The sequence below is a fragment of the Mesoplodon bidens genome (assembly GCF_964165515.1).
Source record: "Mesoplodon bidens genome assembly, chromosome: 4".
Taxonomy (NCBI): domain Eukaryota; kingdom Metazoa; phylum Chordata; class Mammalia; order Artiodactyla; family Ziphiidae; genus Mesoplodon; species Mesoplodon bidens.
In genome coordinates this window covers 34,907,600-34,927,631 of record NC_138160.1, presented here as the reverse complement: position 1 = coordinate 34,927,631, position 20,032 = coordinate 34,907,600, and the positions used below count along the sequence as shown (strand labels likewise).

General features: G+C 40.2%; 1 protein-coding gene across 1 annotated transcript in view; it reads right to left on the bottom strand.

The window, feature by feature from the left end:
• Positions 1-20,032, bottom strand: part of C7 (complement C7) — a 59,662-nt gene that overhangs the window by 12,347 nt on the left and 27,283 nt on the right. The window contains exons 10-15 of the mRNA XM_081233000.1: positions 18,767-18,933; positions 16,681-16,909; positions 13,939-14,110; positions 9,908-9,995; positions 7,605-7,737; positions 3,289-3,480 (exon numbers count right to left, since the gene is read on the bottom strand). Of these exons, the coding sequence (XP_081089126.1) occupies positions 3,289-3,480; positions 7,605-7,737; positions 9,908-9,995; positions 13,939-14,110; positions 16,681-16,909; positions 18,767-18,933 (981 nt within the window). The remainder of the gene's footprint in view (positions 1-3,288; positions 3,481-7,604; positions 7,738-9,907; positions 9,996-13,938; positions 14,111-16,680; positions 16,910-18,766; positions 18,934-20,032) is intronic.

The following is a 20,032-nucleotide window of genomic DNA, read 5'->3' as shown; positions in this document are numbered from 1 at the left end:
CTTACATTAATAAAATCCTTTCCTTTATTTTATGTTTCCTACAAACTGATAGAAAGCCAATCATCATTCCAGTTTTGACAGGAAAACACTTTGGTCCAACTTACAAGAGCATAATTTGCCACAGCCTAGGCTATGCTTGCCTACAACGTGAACAGTCTACACCACCCTGCAATTTCCACCTCCTGCCAGCTTCATTACAATGGAATTCAGTGGCATATACTTTTGCATCATAAAACTAGCTACCTGTTGAATATATCTATAAAGGCCATTTGTCTGAAGGATGTGTTTTTATGGGTGCACAAACTATGGAATACTTCCTTATTTCGGAAAACATAAGAGCTTTAGACATGACGGGAAAATCTCATGAACAAGGAAGGCATAAACTTGTAAAAATGGTAGCAAGGTGAAGTATGCCTGCCGTGTCCAGCAAGGTCTCTAGCAAGTACTATTCTTTAAACATTTTTCTTTGAAATGGTATTGTCTTTTTTCTTTATACAGCAGGTTCTTGTTAGTCATCAATTTTATACACATCAGTGTATACATGTCAATTCCAATCGCCCAATTTGAAATGGTATTATCTTAAATGCAACGTAGTATCCTGAATTGGATCCTAGACCATGAAAAGGATATCGGTGGAAAAACTGGTGACGTATGAATACAGTCTGTAGGGTAGTCAATAGTATGATACTATTTAATATTAATGTCTTGGTTTTGACCAACTAAATTTTGTCAAGGTATGTAAGGTATGGGAAGATGGGTAAAGGGTATATGGAAACTATACTTGCAAATTTTCTGAAATCCTAAGTAATTCCAAAATAAAATATTTTAATGGTATTATCTAGATCAATGCTGCTCAACCAGGGGCAAATGTTTGCTCCCCAGGGGACATTTGGCAATGTCTACAGACATTTTTGGTTGTCACCCCTGTGAGACGCTACTGGCATCTAGCGAGCAGAGACCAGGGATTCCACCAAACATCTGATAAGGCACAGGACAGGCTCCCACAACAAAGAATCATCAGGGCTCAAATTCCAGTAGTGCTGGGGTTGGGAAAGTCTGATCTAAATAGACGAAAACTGAAGCTCATTGATTAAGCCATGTACATTATTTCTGCATTATTATTAGCAGTTTATTTGCTAACCGTTCATAAGGATAGAATTTCAGAATTTAAATATTTTTTAAAAGTTATTATAATTTCTTTGTGGAAAATAACTTGTAGAATTACCTAGACCAAAGACTTTTGCATTTAAAAAGAATATAGCTTTGTTATCTTCATGGCTTGACTAACCAAGTAAACAAACTCTTAGAACCCACCTACAGTATGTACGTTTACTATTTTAAAATCAAATATCTTCACATCAAGACTAAGTACTGATGTGGGTATGGATAAATAATGGGCTAGTGTTTAACGGATACAGAGCTTCAGTTTGGGGAGATGGAAGAGCTCTGGAGACGGATGACAGTGATGGTTGAACAATAATGAGAATAATGCTACTGAATTGCACATTTTTTAATGGTTAAAATGGTAAATTGTATGTTGTGTATATTTTACCACAATATAAAAAAGACTAAATACTTGTACATCAGGTATTTTAAAACTCTGGAGGCTGACAAACCTGGAACTTTTGGTTTGTTATAGGCTTATTTTAGGGATAGTTATTATTGTTATCTAAGTCTTCTGGAAAAACACACAGGTCTGAAAAACATCCTTAATTAAAACCTTAATAGGATTTGCTACCGAGTGGGAGAAAATTCATACCAAATGTGTTATAAAGTGACTGAAAAAGACATTTCAGAAAAAAACAAGTATATAAAGTATATAATCTGGAAGAAAAGAGCAACCTCATCAACTGTACATTGTTCTCCTTAATTTTAGCATTATTGGTACAGGTCCATTACTTTATCCCAAATAAACTCATAGTTATACTTCAGTGCATGTAGAAAACAAAGCAGCTGTCTCTGCTCTGACAGCTACAGAACGTGTGAGAACAGGCAGGACAGCCATTCCACTGGACACGCAGCCCTCCCATTCTGTCTTCTGTGATCTATTTAACACAATCAGTCACAGCCTGCTCTCTTTTCAATTGTGAAGATCTAATTCACCTAATATTACTACTCATGGAATCAACTACTTCATCTTCACCATAGAAGACAAATTTCAGCATCGAATTAAAAATTATATACTCAAGAAATAAGAATATCATATAAAATAGAATGCAAGTGCGATTTTCTTCTTTCTTGTTTTTAGTTGTTACAAACATAATATTTTCCATTTATTTAAAAAAATGTAAAGAAAGAGGAGGTTATTTTGAAAACAAATCTATCCCATTTTAAGTATCTCTAAAAGAAATAGTTTGGCTTTCTAAATATTTTCCTGCCTTAGCTTCTTAAAAGACCATTTTATACCAATGGACTTATTTACAAAACAGAAATAGAGTCACAGATGTAGAAAACAAACTTATGGTTATCAGGGGGAAAGGAGGGAGAGGAATAAATTGGGAGATTGGGATTGACATATACACACTACTATGTATAAGATAGATAACTAATAAGGACCTACTGTACAGCCCCGGGAACTCTATTCAATACTCTGTAATGGCTTATATGGGAAAAGAATCCAAAAAAGAGTGGATATATGTATATGTATAACTGATTCACTTTTCTGTACACCTGAAACTAACACAACATTGTAAATCAACTATAATAAAAATTTTTAAAAAACTATTTTAATTTGCCATGTGTTCAAAATACTGGATATTTGGATTTCTACCGATAAGAACAACTTCACAAACCACAATACCTTTCCTTCAATAACTCTGCTTTGCAGGGTTATATGTAAGTGCTTTTAAATTTTCAATTTCAATAGCGCTAATAAACTCTAAGAGCCCAAAAATGAAACATACAGAATTTTATATAAATTATGATCTCAACTCTGTACTTCATAAAAGTACATTCTTAAAAATCAGGAGGAAACCAGTAATCAGCTTTTAGAAATTCTTCATTTTCTTGGCACCTTAACAAATATAAAGCTAATCTTTGATATGAAGGATTTAAGTTAAAATTTCAGAATCACCAGGGCTATTCTTGCCTTTCCTTGAATTCTGTGAGTCTATCTGTGCCATGTGCAAAAAAGTCTGTTACCCACTCTATGAGCTGACCTCCTTCTTGTAGAAGGGCAGGGATGGAGGGAATGACTCCATTATGGAGGTTCAGTGCCTTGAGGAACTGCCGCAAGGACTCTCATTCCCTGAGTGTATGTGTCCTTGGACAGACCCAAGAGCCACTCACCTTTTTGCACACACTGGGCGTTCTTCATCTCAGGGCTCCACTTAAGGCTGGATCCGCAGAGAAATGTCGAAGGACCTTCTAATGACCTGCCACCTGAACAGGAAAAGGTCACCTTCTCACCAATGGTGTAGAAAGGTTTGTGGGGATGACTCTGTATGCCATCCATCAGTGCAGGTAGAACGCAGGCAATTTCTAAAGAGAAAAGAGAGAAGAATACAAGGGTCACTGCTTTCCTAAACCATCTTTTAAAAAAAAAGTGACAGCCTTGAATGGTGCTGATACACTTGTTCTGCTTTTTCTAATTAGAGGACAAGGAGGAAGAGGTGAGTTCACTCTTAGGATGCCCTGAAAGACATATCCCAACATGCCTGGCATGTTAATGACATGAATGACTGAAGGCCAAAACAGTTCCCACTCTCTCACCCCTGCCCTCAAAGCCATGTGACAACTTAAAATGAATAAGCCTTTTGGAGTCCTGAAGTCCAGCCTGCTGTTAAAACCAGATTTTTACAGCTGCCACTTCTTGTCTGGTGAAGTCCCACCAAAAATTTCCCAAGAGCTGTGTTCATTTGCATATCATTAGCATGTACCCAATTAGATATTTTGCTATCTTAAATCTTTAAAGAACCACCTTTAACCTTGCAACCATAAAAGTGTTAAATCATTTTTGGTTTCCCAGTTCTATCTTTTCTTATTCCATTACATTCATTAGCTCAAATCTTCTGCTTGAAAAAACAAGGAGAAAAGTGAGAAACATGCATAGTCATGGAAAGCGAGTCAGAATTCATAATTTAAAAAAAAAATCTTGCCAATCTCTCTAGTGGACTTTGGACAATATTCTGCAAAGTACTGTTTTATTTCTGCACCATTTTAATCACAAAATCCATTCATTCATTCAAAATCAGCATTTATTGTCTATATTTTGCCAAATATGCTGTGTGCTACTAGGGACACAAAACACTAGTCACATAATCTGCCTTCAAAAAGCTAATAATTTAGCATCAGATTTGTTTATTTCTGGCCATGACACATTTGCTGGTTTCACACTAATGCTCCCACTAAGACAAATAGAAAGGCTGTACAAAGTTAAAAGAAAAAGTATTTCTGAGAGCAACAGACAACAATAAGACTAATGGAAATTTGAAGGCCCAAGACTCTAGAAAAAGGGAAGTCTAAAGTAGTGATTACAACGTTTGGTAATGCTTTTGTCCTTGAGGTTATTTGTAAATTTGAAAAAAAAAGGATTTTTTTTAATGTGCTGAAGGGCTGCTAAACTAAGGAGAAAGCTGCAACTCAGAGGCTGAATAGCTGCATAATTTTTAGCAGTCTCACAGGGCTAGGAGACCAAAAATTAGAGTCCAGTCCTGTTACAAAGGAGGAGGTTCAGTAGAAATCCCATACTTTCCCTTATGATCCCTTAATGGATACAACCTAAGATAAAGGTAAACCAGACATAAACAAGCCTTGTCCTTGCCAGAAACAAACCTAAGTCTTTTCTAGAGGAAGATAACATCATCCATATGTATTTTTTTTTTTTACATATAAATCTGGCATTCAACCAAAACTAATCTAACATTCAAAAATACAGTAGAGGGGGGCTTCCCTGGTGGCACAGTGGTTGAGAGTCCACCTGCCGATGCAGGGGACACGGCTTCGTGCCCCGGTCTGGGAAGATCCCACATGCCGCGGAGCGGCTGGGCCCGTGAGCCATGGCTGCTGAGCCTGCGCGTCCAGAGCCTGTGCTCCGCAATGGGAGAGGCCACAACAGTGAGAGGCCCGCATACCGAAAAATAAAAAAAATTAAAAATAAAGTAGAAACATCTACAGCAGATCCAGATGATGGAGTTAACAGACATGGACCATGAAATAACTATGATTAATATGTTGGAAAAATGAAATTAGAAGATGGAGAATATCAACAGAGAATTAGAAAGTATAGAAAAGTAGACAAATGGAATATCTAGAATTGGAAAATGAAATTAAGAACTCAGTAGATGGGCTTCCCTGGTGGCACAGTGGTTAAGAATCCGCCTGCCAATGCAGGGGACACGGACTCGAACCGTGGTCCAGGAAGATCCCACATGCCATGGAGCAACTAAACCCGTGCACCACAACTACTGAGCCTGCGCTCTAGAGCCTGCGAGCCACAACTACTGAGCCCATGTGCCACACTACTGAAACCCACATGCCTAGAGCCCATGCTCCGCAACAAGAGAAGCCACCACAATGAGAAGCCCGCTCAAGGAAGAGTAGCCCCTGCTTGCTGCAGCTAGAGAAAGCCCGCACACAACAACGAAGACCCAACTCAGCCAAAGAGAAACAAATAAAATAAGTAAATTAAAAAAAAAAAAGGAACTCAGTAGAGTTCTTGAAAGCAGATTGTCACAACTGTACAGAGAATTAATAAACTGGAATATAGATCAATAGAAAATATTTAAAATGAAACAGAGAGAGAAAAATTGATGTAAAACGAAGAAATGTAGGGAATTCCCTGGCAATCCAGTGGTTAGGACTCGGCACTTTCACTGTCTTGGGCCTGGGTTTGATCCCTGGTTGGGGAACTAAGATTCTGCAAGACACAGGGCAGGGCAAAAAAACCAAAACAAAACAAAGAAATATATATATATATATATATATATATATATATATATATATATATATATATGTATGTATATATGTGTATATATATATATATATACACACACACGTATGTATATGTATATACATTCTAAAAAATGTATAATTTGTGTCTCATGAGGAGAAGTGAGCAAGAATGAGACAGAGCAATATTTGAGGACAAAGGTGAAGAATTTTCTAAAACTGACAAAAGACATTAAAGCATAGGTTCAAGAGTGCTTTGAAGATCAACCAGGACAAAGACAAAGAAAATCACACCTAGGCACATCAGAGTAGAGTTGCTTCTGAAAAAGAAAAAAAAAAAAAAAAGTCTTAAAAGCAGCCAGACCAAAAAAATACGATTTCCAAAGGAAAAACAATAAACTTGAAAGTTGACTTCTCACTAAAAAACAATGAAGTCAGAAGGCAATGTAATAAAATCTTTAAAGGTTTTAAAGAAAAGAACTGCTAACTTAGAATTCCTTATCCAGTAAAACTATCCTTCAAAAGTAAAGATAAAATAAAAACGTTTTAGATGAACAAATACTGGGACAACTTTTCACCAGTAGATACACAATAAAGAAAAAGAAGCTCTTCAAGCAGAAGTATCTTATTAATCTTTTCAAAGAACTAAATTTTGGCTTTAATACACTTAGCTAGGGAATATTTATATTCTATTTCAGCAATATTGATAGTTTATTTCTTCCCAAGGACTCTAGGGCAGAGAGACAGAAAGACAGACAGAAACAGAGAGAACAAGAGGAGACCTTACAAATCAGTAAGAAAAAGACTAACAAATCAACAGAAAAAATGCCCAAAAGATTAGACAGCCACTTCACTAAAAATGTATCCAAATACCCAATAAATATATGAAAACAGGCTTAACATCATTAGTCATCTGAAGAAATACAAATTTAAAAATACAAATTAAAAAATAAGATATTGCTACACACTCACCAGTATAGCTAAAAAAAAAATTTAAGATAGACAATATCAAGTGTAGGTGAGGATACAGAGCAATCTTGACTTCTCAGATTCTGTCTGGGATGTATATTGGTACAACCACTTGGAAGACTGATAGCATCTACTAACTCTAAATGTATGTATACCTGACAACTCAGAACTTTTACTAATATGTATGTACTCAAGAGAATAAAATGTACTTGTGTGCACTAGGACTTTCCTTACATAGCCTAGACCAACTGATATAGGACAAATACATCCCTGTAGCTCTGTCTATCCATTTGCTGAAGAATCTTATATTGTAATACAGCTGAGATAGAAACCAGAAAATAGTGTTAGGGTGATACAACATGCAGAAGCACTTACTCAGATGCCTACATCTAAACAAAATAGGATCAAAAGCATTTAAGGAAGTAGATGGTGGTAAATTCCTGGTAGTTAAACTCTTAAGAATATCCTGATGGTCTTTACCAGAACTGAGCTCCCTGACCTATTCTAATTTGCACCAGAAACTTTAAAATTGCAATAAAATGTGCCTCACCTAACAGGAGCACTAGCAACTAGAGAAAGCTGAGGGGTTTTTCAAGATATTCCTGAAATTTGGACAGGATTATATAAGCCTTTCAGGAAAAGGAGATCAAGACATGGGCATATGGTAAGCGGTTATTTATCCTGATTTATTCCTTTCCACACTATTCTTTCATCTTAAATTATATACTATAATCAAGGCCACTCACTCTGACAATGCATTTTCCCAACAAGCCACTGTAAATTTTCTCCACATCTGGCAACAGGGTCTCCAACAAGAGAGTATCCTTCATTGCAAGTATACACTATGTTTTTCCCAACAGGAAACATGGCACCTTCATCCTAAACAGAAATAAAAGATGGAGAAAGGAAGAATATCTCTTTTGCATTAACAAAATGTTTCTTTAGATATATTCAGCCTATAAATCATGACTTCTTTAATCATCAGGCAATCTACATTCAAATAACTCATTTTGAAAATTGTCTGTAAAATTATTTTTTCCTGTAGAGTCCTTGCCAACAACACTGGTACCACCATTAATTGAAATAAAGCTATTAATGCCACTGTACTGTAATTTATTGAAAGCTCCCCAAAACCAAGCATTATACTAAAATTACTTTAGTGGACACTGCTCAAGTAACTTTTATTATACTTTCAGGAAAGCATCAGATTTTGGAAATGTCTTTGTCAGTCAACTCTTCCTAGTGAGGTGTTATGGGCTGTCCATTGGCAATACTGCCCAATAAATGTCATTATGAACAGGCAGAAATGTTCAAATGTCCTATTAACATGTTCATGAAAGTTTGAGGTTCCCACTGATGACTTTCAGGGGAAGCATGATGTTGATCTTCACCCACTACCCTCCCCAGCCCCATCCTGTAAGGGAAGAGATGCTGAGGCTGAGTCAGATTCAAGGACATGCCATTAGCCTATAACGCCAGGAGGTGAGATTTCACTCTGAATCAAGGAAGAATCTGAAGTCTGAGCCTTGAGGGAGTCATCATTCTTGTTTGGTGTCTCTCTTGGTTCCTTTCCTTATCCATCTAGTTCTCGGCTACTCAAGAAGATGGGGAAGAAAACTGGCCTGGGAGAGGGCGTAGAGCTGGACCAGCTCTGCTGTAGGCAATAGAGCAAAATTCTGTGGTGCCTTCTTCTCACAGTCTTGCTCCTCCTGGCCCAGTCTGGCTCCATCATGAGAGTTGGTAGGAAAAAGAGCACCCAGATTGGCTTTGTGATTTGAAGAAAATGGGGAAAGATATTTGATCTGCCTTGGTTCTAGCCCCTAGACCTTCCACTGCCTTGCAGATGGGACTTCTATATGAGAAAGTCTAACTCAACAGTGTCTAAACCTGGCCATCTCTGTCAAAACCATTAGTAACAATTAAAAAAAAAAACCTCTCAGGCTCTACACTAAACTTACAAAATGAGGAAAAAAAAAACAGGAGAACAAGGGGCAAGCAGCTATCTATTGTTAAGTTTCCTGGGTGCCTATGATGTAGCCAATCCACGGGACAGCGTTTGGAACCCTTGGCTCCTTACAGGACACCACATGCACTACAGTTGAAGACAGCAGCTTCGTGGTTTGCTGAAGTATATGAGTCTGCCTGGCCTCATTCTATAAGCATATTTCCTTCAGGAACTTCATGGATTGTGGTGGGACAATAGGAGTGTTAGAGAGTCTAGGTTCACTTTCTCTCTCTCTCCATACACACACACATACACATTTCCCAACAGTACCTACATTTGGGGAAATTTCAGCAAACACTCAGTGAGTATATGTTCAAGGGCCTGGCATTTGAGAGGCAAATTCTTTACAGAGAAACCAAGGCTGGTGGCATTGAGAAAATCCTGATGAACAATAGCTCCTATGTACCATGAAGAGATACTTCCTGGTGTTTGGAGCCAAAACCTCATCGTAAGAAGTAGTGAGAAGAGCACACGAATTAATATGGCCCCAAAGCCATATTAATTTCCCAGAATGACAAATGGCAGATGACTTGTGTTCCTTCCTGAACAAGAAAATTGCTCAAAGTATAATACAATGACCCATATCTCGCCAGACACTGGCTAAATGTCTTTCTGGCCCCTGGAATAAACCTAATGCTTTACCCCAACCCTTGTATTTATGAAAAATTTAAAAAGACTCCTTGCAGTGAAAAGAACCAAGTAAGTTCTCTTTGCTGAAAAACTTGCTTATAGATTCCTACTTTCGTGTTCAGAATGGAAATGTTTAGCTACCCTCTGGCATGATTACATTTCTAATTCATTGGGTGGCGATATTGATTTCCTTTACCGCAGGAGATATATTACCTCCTGAAGAATTCTAACCACCTTGGGCCAAAGAAGAAAACTCACAAACTAAAACCCTCACTGCTAAACTAAAACGCACACATAAAATGTTTTTAGCACTGTTTCATCATGGAAGGAGGAAATAGATTATGACATCAGTAGAGAGCTAGAACTTGGAATGAACAGTGTATGTAAAGGAAAAAAGTATCTTTTATAACCAACTTGAACATATCCGTCTTTCAAGGCAGGAGGTGATGGACAGAATTCTGTTGGAACCAAAGACAAAGGAAAACAATGTGGTTCAAGCAATCTGAAAGGAAAAGGAAACAAAACATAATTAACATGATGGATTTTCCACAGTTTAACAAATATTTTACAGCACAGTGAATTTTTCATTTGCATCTGAAGGGACTCCATCAAGTAAGTAGTGGACACTGCTCTGTGATGTGATGTATTTGTCATTCTCAGAATAAAATACCTGATCACATCCCATGATAGAAAACACAAATATCAACTCAAGCTTCCAAAAGATAACTACCAGATCAGTAGTATGGAAAACAAACAAAGAAAAGAAAAAGAAATAAAGCCATTGGACAACACATATGCTTTATGTGATTCCTAGAGGTCACCTGTCTCACACCCACTTTTTCTCCTGCTCTTTGGTTCTTAAATCCCTTTAACACAAAATTAATTCTGTATTGAAAACAAGGTAATTCAAGTTCGTGATCCTGTGAGAGAGGTAACACAAAATAATAACTATTTTTAACTGAGTGCTTACTATGTGCTAGGCACCTTGAAAGATGTTCGACAAATGTGACTCAGCTCAATTCACACTCACAGTAACCCCATGAGATATGTGGAGAAAGGCTCAGGAAGTTTGAATAACTTGTCCAAGGTTATAGAGTAAAAAATACCAGGGCTGGATTCATGTCTAGTTAAGCTCCTAAAATCATGCTATTTCCACCTCTCACAAGGCAATCTCTAGGGGAGCTCACAGTAATTGAAACCGAGCAGGGCCCTGTGGGGCTCCAAGGCACAGAGGCCTTTTTTCATTCCCCATTTCTTGTAGGCCAGACTCCAGCCTCCATGACCTTCCCTGAGTTCCAAAGGGCAGATTTGAACAGTTGCTAATCAAGGGAGGAGCATCCAAGTAACCACCTGAGGCGAGATTAAAGGGACCAGAGAGACTTCCCTGATGGGACAGTGGTTAAGAATTCACCCTCCGGGCTTCCCTGGTGGCGCAGTGGTTGAGAGTCCTCTTGCGATGCAGGGGACACCGGTTCGTGCCCCGGTCCGGGAGGATCCCACATGCCGCGGAGCGGCTGGGCCCATGAGCCATGGCCGCTGAGCCTGCACGTCCGGAGCCTGTGCTCCGCAGTGGGAGAGGCCACAACAGTGAGAGGCCCGCGTACTACACAAAAAAAAAAGAATTCACCCTCCAACGCAGGGGACTTGGGTTTGATCCCTGGTCAGGGAACTAGATCCTGCATGCTGCAACTAAGACCTGGTGCAACAAGGATAAATTAAATAAATAAAAATTAAAAATAAATGTTTAAAAAAAATTTTTTTAATGTTTCATTGCTCAATCATACCCCTGGGTTAGAGTTTTTTATGCCACACCCCACTCTTTAATACTGTGCTTATTAACCTTTTCTGATCAGGTATTGGCAAAAATTCTAGAAAGATAATTTGAAGGTCATGTGAGTTGAGGAAATGTGTAAGATGCTTGGGTGTCTGGCATCAGCATAGAGAGGTGAGATGCCTTATTCCTGGGTCTTGGGTGCCTCATAATCCAACAATAACCAATACTTCTTGGCTGAGGAAGCTGGCAAACATATGAGATTCTGGTAGGAGGAGAATGTTGCCTTCAAGGGCACAGATCTCTGGGAAGATGAGGGTCTCTGAGGAGACCTCTCCCTCTGTGGGCATATTTCCTCGGCCTGTAGACATAAAGCTGGATGGACAGGAGCCTCCTAAGGGAAGCACTGAGAGAATTCTCACTCTTCTTGGTGCTCAGAGGAGAGGAAATATCCTCTTCTTCCTTAGTACAGAAAGGAAAATTATGCTTATACTTCACATCTCTGAATTTCTTCAGTGTGTGGCAAGAATGTAAGGAACTCAGCTCAGAAGGCAGCAACATTCACAGGCTATTTGTAAGGCTTCCCCTCAAATTTCGTGTTTCTGGAGTGGAGATAATACTGGTGTAGAGTGACCTCAGAGGCACTGCTGAAAATCATTGTTTAATGATAGATGTCATTGTTACCATGATTATGATGCCAAAATCTCAGCATCTCTGTACACCAATGCCAAACCAAATCCCAGAGATAGAGTTTTGGGTGAAGTAGAAAAAGATAGCTTTTTTACTTTGCCAGGCAAAGGAGGACACAGCGGGCTCCTGCCTTGAAAAACTATGTGTCCCCCCTCCCAGAGGATTTGATGAGGGGTTTATAACAACAGTCCAAGGGTGGGGTTTCTGACAAGATCAGGGTGTGTGCAGGGCTTGTCCTCACTCGTCTCTGGTGGTCAGGCTCCTAATCTTTTTTTTTTTTTTTTTTTTGCGGTACGCGGGCCTCTCACTGTTGTGGCCTCTCCCGTTGTGGAGCACAGGCTCCGGACGTGCAGGATCAGCGGCCATGGCTCACGGGCCCAGCCACTCCGCGGCATATGGGATCTTCCCGGACCGGGGCACGAAGCCGTGTCCCCTGCATCAGCAGGTGGACTCTCAACCACTGCGCCACCAGGGAAGCCCCAGGCTCCTAATCTTGATGAGCTTCTCTGGTCCCTCCTACCAGAATCCCATATGTTTTCCAGCTTCCTCAGCCAAGAGATATTGGTTATTGTTGTATTATGAGGCACCCAAGACCCAGGAATAAGGCATCTCACCTCCCTATGCTAATACCAGACACCCAAGTATCTTACACGTTTCCTCAACTCACATGACCTTCAAATTATCTTTCTAGAATTTTTGCCAATACCTGATCAGTAAAGGTTAATAAGGACAGTATTAAAGAGTGGCGTGTGGCATAAACAACTCTAACCCAGGGGCATGATTCAGCAACGAAGCTTTTTTTTTTTAATATTAATTGATTAATTGATTGATTTTTGGCTGCGTCGGGTCTTAGTTGCCCTGTGGCATGTGGGATCTTAGTTGCCGACCAGGGATTGAACCCGCAATCCCCTGTATTGGAAGGCGGATTCTCAACCACTGGACCACCAGGGAAGTCCAGCAATGAAGCTTTTTTTTTTTTTTTTTTTTTTGCGGAACGCGGGCTTCTCTCTTCCGTTGCAGAGCACAGGCTCCGGACGCGCAGGCTCAGCGGCCATGGCTCACGGGCCCAGCCGCTCCACGGCATGTGGGATCTTCCCGGACTGAGGCACAAACCCGCGTCCCCTGCATCGGCAGGCGGACTCTCAACCACTGCGCCACCAGGGAAGCCCAATGAAGCTTTTTTTTTTTTTTTTTTTTTTGCGGTACGCGGGCGGGCCTCTCACTGCTGTGGCCTCTCCTGTCGCGGAGCACAGGCTCCGGACGCACAGGCCCAGCAACGATGGCTCACGGGCCCAGCTGCTCCGCGGCATGCGGGATCATCCCAGACCGGGGCACAAACCCGCGTCCCCTGCATCGGCAGGCGGACTCTCAACCACTGCGCCACCAGGGAAGCCCCAATGAAGCATTTTTGAAGATAGCTTTTTCAAGGTCCTGGCAAACAGGAAGTTGGTATCAGACACCTGGGCTAATCAGTGAAGATGTTAGCTGTCTCAAATGTATGCTTCACGCTTAGTCCAAAGTAAATAAATAAGAGGGAGTGGTATATCTGAAAAATAATGCAACTATTAGTGAATGCCTACTATATGCCAGGCACAGTACAAATCACTTTATATTCTTAACCTCAGGCAATATCCTATTATCATTGTATCTACTATTTTTATCCTAACTTGCCCAAGTTCACAGAACAAGTAGGTGGCAGATCTGCCTGATGCCAAAGCTACTGCCCGCATCCACTGAGCCAGACTGCCTTCCAGTTCCCCAGCCTTTTATAACACCTGCGTCAGGAAAACTTGAAGCACACAAGTGTAAATTGGCCACAATATGCCTCTCTCCTTCAACTGACCCCAATGTTAAGAGGAAAGCACTCCCTGATAAAAATCACCATTTAAGGTTTAAATCTTTCAATAGCAGCAATCGTGTATTCTGTGCTTACTGCAGAGGGCACTGAGTTTTACATAATTGCCAGGAGGTCTGGCTCTATTACCGCAAATGCTCCAACTCCTGGTCTTCGCATTGTCTGGTTTCTGACGTTTCTCCAATGCAGGATTTCCCACCCTCACTGGGAGGTGGGTTATTGCATTCTCGTCTCCTTGTTTTCTTCCCTTGAACACAGAGGCCCCAAGAGGACCAGCAGCTCCACCCTCCATCAACCCCTCCTGTAAATAAGAGAGATATTGTTCAGAGAGTACTTGGAGAGGAAGATTTCAGAGTTCAGTGAGCTAAGCTTCCTACTATGTGGTTATTGGGGGAGGGGACGATCTGGGGTCTATTACCTTCACTCTATTCTCTGAGGTCTCCACAGTGGCCAGACTGTCTCTGCACACTGACTAGGATTGTCCGTATTAAGGCTGCATTAATGAACTTCTTGCAATACTACCTTAAATTTATTTATTATTTTACAACGGTTTCAAAGCACTTTCACATGCATTTTACCATTCATTTACTTCTCACAAGAACGAATGGAGGTGGCCAAGAGGTCTGTTAACATTCTCATTTGACAGGTGTGGAATCCAAGACAAAGAGGTTAAATGATACGCGCAATGCTGTACTGGTGGGCAAGAGCCACATCCGGACTGTAACCTGGTCTTATGGCTGAGTGCAGGCTCTAGGCTCTTTTTATCACCCCACAGTCTCTTAGTAAGGCAAATATGTTCCTAATGTTAAAGCAGTGATTGGGCATGAGAAGAGCATAGTCTATTGCAGCGGTCCCCAACCTTTTTGGCGCCAGGGACCGGTTTCATGGAAGACAATGTTTCCACGGACTGGGGAGGAGGGGACGGTTTTGGGATGATTCAGGAGCATCACATTTATTGTGCACTTTATTTCTATTATTATTACATTGTAATATATAATGAAATAATTATACAACTTACCATCATGCAGAGTCAGTGGGAGCCCTGAGTTTGTTTTCACTTGACACTCACTGATAGGGTTTTGATCTGAGTCTACAAGTAATTGATTTATTATGGTCTCTGTGCAGTCGAACCTCTCTGCTAATGATAATCTGTATTTGCAGCCGCTCCCCAGCACTAGCATCACTGCCTCAGCTCCCCCTCAGATCATCAGGCATTAGATTCTCATAAGGAGCACACAACCTAGATCCCTCACATGTGCAGTTCACGCTTTGAGGGTTTGCAATCCTATGAGAATCTAATGCTGCTGGTGATCTGACCGGAGGCGGAGCTCAGGTGGTAATGAGAGCGATGGGGAGCGGCTGTAAATACAGATGAAGCTTCGCTCACTCACCCACCGCTCACCTCCTGCTGTGCAGCCCAGCTCCTAACAGGCCATGGACCGGTACCGGTCCATGGCCCAGGGGTTGGGGACCCCTGGTCTACAGGGTATTCTAGGCTGCCAACCCCAGGGCTGGTGCTGCACAAGATGAGGAAATATGTAAGTAGGAAAAATGCTTCTACCTCCTGTCAGCACCCTTCTTCAATCTACAGGCACCTCCTCAACTCGCTCTGGCCACCTTCTACCTCAGGGCTGGTTCACAGCTCACAGTTTTTAGTATTTTTCCCATCATATTCCTTGGAGGACGTTAGAGAGAATTTGAAGCATATTCTAAGAGCTTTGCTTTCCTAGTTAGAAACTGATCTCAGGAACTATTCCCCCAAAGCATTACTTCTGATAATAGATGGGTGTGTTTACTGCTCCTTAGTTATTTCTACTGTGTGACCTACAACCCTCTTCCCTCCACTCCCTCCACAGCCACTCCTCAGTATCACACACAAAAAAACTAAAATAATTTGTATAATTTTTCCCATGATCTTCCTTACCCTTTCTTCCACAATTAGAAATCGAGTTAATAATATAGTCCCCTGAGTATGTTAATAGTAGGTAGTAAGAGCTTGAGGTATTATGATTGCTACTCCACTCCTCACCAGCAGGGGGAGCTACCATTTTATCAAATAGCTGTAAATCTAAGCCTCAAAGGAATGAATCGCAGTGGTGGCATTTTAGTTTACCAGGACAGGCCACTTGGGGAGACATTTGGAGGCAAGGATGCTTTCTTGATGCTTGTCTATAAGCAACCGTGGTTTAGTCATGTACTTATTCATTTATCAAACATTTATTAAGTGACTTTATGAATCAAGCACTATGTCAGGCTGTGGGAATAAAGAAAGGAATCAAACAGTTCCGAATTTAAGAAGTAAGCTTTCTAGAGGAGAGAGACACACAAATGACTATAAAAATAAATATACACAAATCATCTCATACTTTGCCTACTCATAAAGTGAATTTCACATACTAAATACTTAAACACCAAATGCACTGTTGAGCACACAGCCAATGTTCAACAAATATTTGTGAATGATTGACTGGTGGGACATAACACAAAATAGAAATAGAGGTGTTTCCAAGAGCTTGCCACCAGAAAGGTTAGTCAGTGCAGACACAAGCTCTGTAGACCTAAGTTATGACAAAACCTTACTGAGATGACTATGGAAGGATGGAAGGTGTTTCAGGCATAAATCTGTTCTAATGGAGAGTGGAGAGTAGAAGGCAGTTCTGTTAGTTCAGATGGGAAAATAGAGAGATAGCACAGGGCCCGACCTCAGTAGCTACAACCCGGAGGTGGAATAGGGAGGGAGAGACAAATCCAAAGCCCTATGAGGCTTCCCCTTCTCCATACATGAGGAAGCACAATCTCAGAGGCCAGAGGGAAAGGGTAATTCCCTTTTCATTGTGTCCAGCATAACTTGAGAGAATGCAGCACACTGACCTGCTTGATCCCCTACGAGGGCTCCTTGTTCACACGCCACACCAAACGTGTATGGTTTGCAATGGCACTGACACTGGGTCCCCTTAACAGTGGCCATGCCACCATTTTGACAAGGCCGGCAATGACAGGGGTCAAATTCATCGAGATATTCCTCAATGGCCCGTTTCAGGTATAGCCTTTTCACAGAGGCACAGGGTACTTCCTTTACCAGCTCATACAAAGGTGTCAGCTACACAGATAAAGACATCACGGTCAGTAATCAGGGTTTTGGGTGAGAATGTTTTCCTTTCAGCATTTTGGCTCAATCTCCACTAAAACAAAATCAAAAGCCACTCTTATCTTAATTCCAACTATTTCTTGTTCAAATAAAAAGAGAAAGCAATTCACTACCTTTACAAGACAAACCTAGGGAAAATTAGAAACAGATAGGGAGGGAATATTTTTTGTATTTTGTGTGCATACATAAAATTTTTTAAAACCAACAGGATGTTCATTTTCTAATTACTGAAAGATTATTTTAAAGACAACACATTTCCACCCCTGCAGAGGATAGAAGAAAAGGAAATGCACTTAAATTACAGTAAAGAAGCAAATGCAATTAAATTTGAGATTAAATATCCTGACTCTGAGATACTTAACATATCTCTCTAATGGACACTATGATTCTCTCTCCCTGAAGAAATTTAAAACAGGTAGGCATTATCACTCTGTGTTGGATAGTTCTAATGAAGAGCAACTTCAAGACCAGAGATGGGGCTTCCCTGGTGGCGCAGTGGTTGAGAGTCCGCCTGCCAATGCAGGGGACACAGGTTCATGTCCCGGTCTGGGAAGATCCCACATGCCGCGGAGTGGCTGGGCCCGTGAGCCATGGCTGCTGAGCCTGCGCGTCCGGAGCCTGTGCTCCGCAACGGGAGAGGCCACAACAATGAGAGGCCCGTGTACCGCCAAAAAAAAAAAAAAAGTCAGGTTGGACCTGGGACACTGCCTGACTCCTGTGGCAGGGAATAGATTATAGAATCACTTCTGCTATAACATGTGTTTTGAAAATGTGAATTTGTTCCATTGAGATTGAGATATTAAAAAATAAAATGAGTATATCACAAATTTTGTGTTTTCTTATGTACAATTTTGTCCATAAGAAACACGGGGTGAACACAGAAAACTGCACACAACTGAACCAAGCTGCATAAGAATACACAAAACACTCACACACAAGCACACATCTCAAACACCCATCTAATTCACCACCTGTATAATAAGCCACACCAACCACAAATGGTGTTATGACTGTCATTTCTGATAGCGCTCCTTCTGCCACTTCACAATAATTCACAATCTGTAACCCTCCTATCACCCAGCAAGCTTCAGATCCTCTTCTAGGTAATGTGCCACCTTTATTGTAGTCCGTGCATTCCTTAACAATTTAACATGTATAACACTGCTACTGTTTTTATTGGTGCCTCTCTTTTTTTTTTTAATGAGTGTCACAAAAGTTTTTTAGTGTTGTGTTCCTAACACCTTTCTTCCCATAAGCCCTGTGATCTTTATTGTGCAATTTTGCCTAGCCCTCTGATTTTTAGGAACACATATGTTGTGTTATAAAAGAACTGACTGTGCCAATAAAACATCCTAAAATTCTGCCAGCCAAATTGATTCTATCTTTTTAGAACTAATTTGCATGACCAGGAGCCTACAAGCCATGGCCACAGGAAGAAAGGTGATCTGACAAATGTAACACTAGACAAGCCCCTAAATGCCTTCCTCTTGCAAGAATCTATAAATCCTCTGAATCAGGGACCAAGGAAAACATAATCAAATTTAGGTCAAAAGCTTGAAATGGAAATTTTAGCATTAATTTCTCTTGGGATTTACAAGACATTTAACCTTTACAACTGAAATATGGACATACAAGATAATGAAACTTGTTTCCTATTATGTATGCATTCATTTTACTATACAAAACATAACTGGGATACAGAAAACGCTAATTACAGCCTTCTCTGTTTAACCACCTTAATTTAATCTCATTTTCCCAGTGCAAACAAATATGACTGCTTTCTGGTGCTTTCAACAGAGTGTCACATACCTTTTGTTTTATGATTTGGGGAAGTTCAGTCACAGATCCTGCCCAGCGAGAATATCTCCATTTGTTTCCAGCAGGATTGTCCAGTTCCAGGTAACTAAGGCCAGACACAAGGCCAGGACGTCCCCCTCTGACAAATGGGACCCCTCGTAACACATTGCCCTGAGTTCCTACTCAAGGAGAAATCAAACAAAATAAGTCTGGATGCACAAATGAAATGAGAATGAGAATATGAAATTCAAAGTCAATGAAGTAACACAACCCATTCAACTGTATGACATTCTGGAAAAGACAAAACTATGGAGAGAGTAAAAATACCTGTGGTTGCCAGGAAGTGGGGCAGGAGGTATTTTTAGTATTTTTAGTGGATTTTTAGGATCTTTAGAAGACTTTTAGGGCAGTGAAATTGCTCTGTGTACTATAATGGATACATGTCATTATGCATTTCTCCAAACCCACAGAATGTACAAGAGTGAACCCTCATGTAAACTATGGACTTTGGATGATTATTATGTGTCAATGTAGGTTCATCAGTTGTAACAAATGGACCACTAAAGCCTGGATGCTGATAATGGAGGAGGCTGTGCCCGCGGGGACAGCGGAGATATAGGGATTCTCTGTACTTTTTGCTCAATTGTTTTGTGGATCTAAAACTACTCTAAAAAATAGTATCTATTAAGAGAGAAAAGAAAAAAGACACAACCATTACCTAACAGTAGATGATTATTAAGAAATTATTATTCATATTCTTAATGTTCTTAGTGTAAGAAGAAAATTTGTTATACAGGTGACTATCTTGTTTCCTAGAAGATACATGCATGTATTTAAGGATGAAACATCATGACATCTGAAACTTCCAAATGGTTCAACAAATATCACAAATATTTTAAATATATATTTATGCATTGCTAAACAGTCAACATTATAAATACTATATGTAGATATATATATCAAAACATCAAAATAATAATTATTGCATGTAAGAGGTGGGTACGTTGGCGTTTTTTACTATGTTTTTTCAACTTTTCTGTATGTTTGAAAATTTTCATAAGAAAATGTTGGGAGGAAAAAGTTCATTGCATCTGGAATACTAACAGTAACCAAAATGTTATTAACAGGCATATATTAACACATAAAACGTGTTCTAAAAAGTTTGAATACTAATCAAATCCTTTTTCTCATTTCTGTGCCTTATAATTGCAGAAATATTTTCATCTCCATGTCTAATTGGTTTCCACACTGGTCATGACTGGAAGTTCCTAACTTGCA